We start from the raw sequence: 6037 nt of genomic DNA, 5'->3' as shown, positions 1-6037 counted from the left end.
CAGATCAGAGGCTCAGGATAACTATTAAGGGCAGATGCAGTAATACACACTGGGTGCTTTGTGATCCAAAGTGTGTATGGGTGTTTTTGAGCTGCCCCACACCGAAGCTTCAGGCTGGCAGTGCTCATCCCTGCAGCTGTGCTGGTGGACGCAGCCTCAGGCCATGTACGCCCCTGGTCCCCGCACCAGCCTCTGAATTGCACTTGGGCAGCTGTGTGGACTGGGAAATTGATCCATGTTAAAAATAATACAGGAAAAACAAAACAAACTATTTTTAACCCAAGCCAGTCCCATGATCTGCAAGGCCTATCTGTGAGACTGTCCCAGAGCAAGGTGTTACTCAGTTGTTTTACAGGTGCACACAGACAAACCATGTAATGCAGTTTATTTTTTTTTCATTAGCTCTTCATCTCACAATTTTAAAATCTGTACATCTTTGGGAAAGGCATTGACTTGAAATTCTTCCTAGCCATCCAGCTGTAAAACTACTGTTCTTCTTTAAATTGAAAGCAGTAGCTTCTTCACATTAAGGCTTGATCTTTTATAATAAATGGACATAAAGCAGGTAATAAACAGACATCAAGTCAATTCACTTAGAGCAGCCAGCTTTCTAGTGCAAAGTTTACATCCAGTATCTATGCACTGAGGGATTATTTCAATGAGGAATGAGGACTCTGTGTGCTGGGTAACCAGACAAACAGTGTGTGTACTGAGAACAGGATGACTTGTCCAAGCAAGTCACACAGACAGGGGAAAAGTGGTACCTTCAGAACTGCAAGCTGTGAAAGAGTAAAGAATGAAGCAGCAGCCAGCCACGCAGGGGACGCAGGGTAGCAGGCATCCAGTATGCTCATGTTGTGCATACTGCAAATGCTAAGAAATGAGAAACGTGTCTGGGCTAGTGCTCAGACGATGAGCTGTGATCCTGTGATGTGATCTCTCAATACGCAGCACAGAGAAAGACAAAGCACTGTTAGAGTTCGCAGCAGGTATGTTCACAACTATTTGAGGGCTGACAAGGATTTTCAGGGAGTTGCAGTGATGGACTCCCTCCTCTGGTGGTATCTTTATCTGCTGATTAATAGCCAGCTGCAGGGCTCTGAACAATTCTGGGCGATGGAAGCACTAAAGCAGAGGTGGACCAGACCCAGCAAATGGAAAGTTACTGGTTTTGTCCGGTCTCCTGTGCTGACAGATGCACATGACTGCTGCAAGCCCTCCCACTGGTCCTTCTCATACCAGCATCACTGATCAGACTCTCTCAAGACTGGAGTTATCCACACTATGTCAAAACAAGTAAAAATGTTATGGATGAAGTAGGAAACGCTTCAAGGCCAATTAAGAACATCGTAAGGCAGCTAAGAAATTTGGACTATAAACAAATGCCATTTGCAGATGCACAGAGATGCAGAGGCTCTGCCAGCTGATGAAATATTGGCTGTGATTTCTGATATGTGGAACAGTAAGAGCTGACTCAAGTGCTGTTCTTATTACAATCTTACAGGATTATCCAGCTTCACGAGATATACACTAGGAATTACTGTGGAGGGGATTACAGGTAGCAAAAACCATGGGAACAGAGAGAATGAGAGCATTTGGGATTACAGGGAGGGGAAGGACAAGCAGCTGAGAAGCCTGCGGCAGGCAGCAGCACAGCAGTTACCACAGAAGCAGAATTATCAACCCACCCCAAGCCAGCCTCAAGCTTTGCTTGGGAAGAAAGGAGGGCTGTTTACAGGTACAGAGCACCTCGATTTTTCCCAAGGCAGCACAGTGCCAAGCGGAGAGGGCATTTGTACTGTCTAAAAACACCGGAGGGGTGGAAGTGGAGCTGTGAGTGGTGCAAACAGCATGTTCAGGGGTGCTTCTAGCTGCTTCCCTGAAGCCCCAGAGTAATCTGGCCTGGTTTTGTTTGAGACACATTTATTAGCGATAGTGAAGGGCGTGAAATGGGCTCAAAAGCAGATGAGAAACTTGTAATGTGAAATTGTGCGAAGGATCGGCATTTACCATGAACTCTGTTTAAAGAAGCGCTACACCCAGGCTGTGGAAAGTTTGCTCAAGAATTCCTCAGAGAGCGAACACTGGAAACAGGGTCAAGAGTTAACATCTGATGTAAATGGGCATTTCTGAGCCTGCAGTTGGCTCGGCCCAGATCATGAGACTAGAAGCACGACTTAAACCATATTTGGACCCACATTTTTGGAAATGAAGAAAACCCCTGAAATGAAGAGCTGACTCACAGCTCCCCAAGAATGTGTTGCACACCATCAATAAAGCAATACTTACATGAACACTCTCTTCAGTTTTCTTTACACCATTACCTAGGGAATGTTTGCAGTCACAGATGGAAGGAAGGCAGGGTGTTCTTCCTGGAGCCAGCCCCTCAGCTGGGAAAAGGAGGGAGCACTTGCTTGCACTCAGCAATGCACAACAGCGGTCTGGGCCTTACAGCTGCACCCAGACTCGCAAGTTTAGGAAGAAAGGAAAAACAAGTTGGTGTCCGGAGTTCACAATGGAAATCAAATGTTAAAACAACAAGTTACAGGCAAACAAAACAAGGGCAGTTTGGGCAGGGTTTTCTGGCGGCTGTAAGTTTCCTGAACAGTCCCCCATGGCTGCTGTTGGGGCATCTGAATGAGCAATGATTTGAGAGAGCAGGTGGGGTGGAAGGAGCAAGAAGAAAGGTGCAGCTATGGCATTTCTGAGGTGGTGACAGAGTTGTGGTTGTCCAGAGAGCTTTTCCAGTTGCAAGTCTTCACTGAAAAGTTACCATTTACGGAAACAACTAAAACAACAGAAAAGTACAGGCTAAACCCTGAGCACTAGCAGTATAAACACTGGCCCTTTTGGAAGATCAAATGATGATATCATACATACATCACACCCTTCCTGTGTAAACAGGAGTGCCAACATGAGAAGACATGTTTTGTAAACTATGTCCAGCTGGTTATAGCTTTTCTGTGTAGTTCTTGAGGGCTGCAGAGAAGATCAATGAGGCCAAAAGCACTTCTTAGGATCAGACTTAGGTGGTTTCAGGCACTTCCCTAGCTTCTCACAGCCTGGAGGAGACCAATTCTGTTAAAACCAAACAAAAAATATACAGAAAGATGAATTATACCAAGTATCTGCTGAGCCCTAATCCTAACCAACCCTTTTTGATCCTCACAAAGATGTTCTTACGCCCTGCTTGAAAAATGAAACTCCTGTTGCAGCTGATGCTCCCAGGCTCATCAACTTCCCAACTTCAAGCACTATTCAAGAAAAGCTTTGGGAAAGACTACAATCTACAGAAGATGATTCTTTCATGGAGCAACCAGACCATGAGGTTTTGGTGAAACCCCCAATTTTCCTGGGATCCAGAAAAGAGTTACCATTCTTAGCACTAAGATATCCATGCACTTTCTTGAGGAAACAAGCAAAAAGCAATAGAAGGCCAAGGGTGTGAGAGAGATAAGAATGCAGGTATTTTAATGAGCATTTTGATGGATGAATTCATGAACAGATAGAGTAGGAGGCATTTATGAGACAACTACTCCAGCGCATGCAGAACACAACTATTTTCCTCCCTCATTTCCATGTTTCTCGAACTACCTTTCTCCAGCACGTGTACAACAGAGAAATGATGTTAACAAGGAAACCTACGCAAACCGCAGTTTCCAAAAGGGTTAACGGAGGAAGGAATTTATCAAAGAACTTTTCCAATTTCAGAGGGGTTTTGCCATTTAAAATTTGGGACTATGGTAATGTGAATGGCAGGTTACAATTCCCATTCTGCCTTCAGAAATCAAAAGATTTTTCTGTTTTTCCATTCATTTTCTGTTCTTCCCTCTCTGAAGGTCTATGCATCCACGGGAGATTGCTGCTGTCACCTATTAAGGGTCAGTTCAGCTCTGACCTATTGCCTTTCATTTTACTTATTTTTATCCTTCAAGTCATTTATGTTTCCTTGCAATTAAATTCCTATGGAGGAGAAGAAAAGCTTAACGCCAGAAAAAAATACCAGAGGAGGTTTCTATTCCATACAGCTGACAACAGATGGCAGTGAGACACCAGCTATCGCTGCAGAAGGAGCAGACCACAGCGGGGAGCTTTGGAGGAAGGCACCTCACTGCACTAAGGGCTCCAGACGGTTTAAGAACAATTAATGCTGTTTTCTAAATCCGTTTCTCAAATTTAAAATGTACAGCTACCGCTAGAAATGTCAGAGGTCTGACCACATTGTAGAAGCAATAGAGATGCAAAGAAACAAATGAAACGTTTTTGCTTTTGAAAAAAACCCGACAAATCGTATCTGCTTCGGTCTTGAAATCCAAATAGGTTTTCCTGGATCTGTGCTTTAAGTGCTGAGAGCCTTGAGGACACCATGTGTGCTGCAAGTCAAACACACAGTCAAGCCAGCATGGAACCACTGCATGGAGCAATTTTTCCTACACTTCCACAGGAGGAAAACACAGCAGAACTGGCTCCACGGGAGCTTCAGCTACACTGCTAGTGGGATACACCACAGCCGTCCAGCAAACACCTCCCCTGCTCAGGAGGGCTGAGGCTGCTGTGCTTACATCAATCCCAAGACTGCAGTAGCTACAAAACGCTACAAATCTGCTTTGCTTATGTATAAGTAAAGACAGTTCTCCTCTTCTGTCCCAGAAATGATATTGAATACCCATATCAAATAAAGAGGTGACAGAATTTAGAAGACAGCATTAGGCATAGTGTTAGTAGGTGATATTTATCTGCCAGCATCCCCCAAAGACAGATTTAGGGCCCCACCAGCTCCAGCAATACTATCACTCCAAAAAGATTTGGTTATCTTCATTTCTGGTCTCAAAAGACAACAATTTGTTGCCTGTTTATTTTAGTTCTGTGACTGGGTAATTAGCCTGTTAGGAGTTTACATAGAACAGAAAACTAATAACATTTCCTGCTGGGATTTGAACATTTCTCCTGGGAAAGCCCACCGGGAAGGGCTTTCTGCCTCAGACGGCCTGAAATCTGGTTTGAGCTCGGCCAAGCACTGGAGCAGTCATTAGCTGCCTCTTCTTGGGGCTGGCCAAGCCTTGGACATGGCCATAGCGAAAGCAGAACTGGCAGCCCACAGTCTGCAAAACTTCTACCCAAACCAGACAGAACAAGGCACGCTCAGGGAGAAGACTGACCCTCAACAGCCCCGTAAAGAGGACTGGAGTACAGGACAATGTATGGGACCTCTAGTTCAGCACTTTTTCCATTATGCAACCCAAAGACACTGTTTGTTGACAAACAGGGATACCAGATGTTTTCACAGCACCTAAACACACTGCACCAGGGTAGCCACAAAACAGCAGAGCATGCCTACAATTTATGAACCAGTTTCGGAGTTGGAGTTAGCACAGAAGAAATGCCTTTCCAGTGGAGGTCTCTGGCAGAAGCCAGGCACTGGGGAGAGTGCCTGAACCCAGAAAGTCCCAGAGGAGCACAGAACAGTGTTTATTAAGGGAAAAGTTGAATAATGAAAGAAAACAACACAGAAACAATGGTCCTTCAAATCTTTTTCCTACTTAACTTCCAAAAATAAAAAGATGTGACAAAGCTAAAAAAGATCTTTGCCTTCTTACTAAGGAGACACAGCTCCACATTTTGTACTTTTCTGGCTGGCTCGAGATAGACCCTAAGCAGCAAGCACTGTTTGTTTGTTTCAGAAGATTATTTCAATGTCAGAAAGATTTTGCCTATTACTATTTTGTGTCAGTCTACAGGCACATCCCCTTAGACTACACAAACTCTTGTAATCTGACAACTTTACCTCCTACAAACTATCCAGTTTCTTTCCCAGGTTCTCAACAAACCAAGAAGCATTTGACAGGAAAGCCAAACTGTAACTTTCCAATGTGCAATTTGAAACAGAAAACAGAATTTAAAATGCTTGTTGCGTTTCAAGCCATAAAGACTTTGGAAAAGTCAGGCATGGGTGGAATTGGAAGAGTCTGAGCAAGACCAAACACACACATCACTGAAAAAGAGCACTGTCCCAGTCCCACCACTCTAAACACAGAGG

General features: G+C 44.3%; 1 protein-coding gene across 1 annotated transcript in view; it reads right to left on the bottom strand.

The window, feature by feature from the left end:
• Positions 1–368: 368 nt before the first annotated feature.
• Positions 369–6037, bottom strand: part of GALNS (galactosamine (N-acetyl)-6-sulfatase) — a 48915-nt gene continuing 43246 nt past the window's right edge. Inside the window, exon 14 of the mRNA XM_040615441.1 lies at positions 369–3078. Within this exon, the coding sequence (XP_040471375.1) occupies positions 2992–3078 (87 nt within the window). The 3' untranslated portion in view covers positions 369–2991. The remainder of the gene's footprint in view (positions 3079–6037) is intronic.

This window comes from Falco naumanni, chromosome 15 (genome assembly GCF_017639655.2).
Source record: "Falco naumanni isolate bFalNau1 chromosome 15, bFalNau1.pat, whole genome shotgun sequence".
In the NCBI taxonomy this organism is placed as follows: Eukaryota; Metazoa; Chordata; class Aves; order Falconiformes; family Falconidae; genus Falco; species Falco naumanni.
Note: the sequence above shows the minus strand (reverse complement) of the source record. Positions and strands in the feature narration are given on the sequence as shown.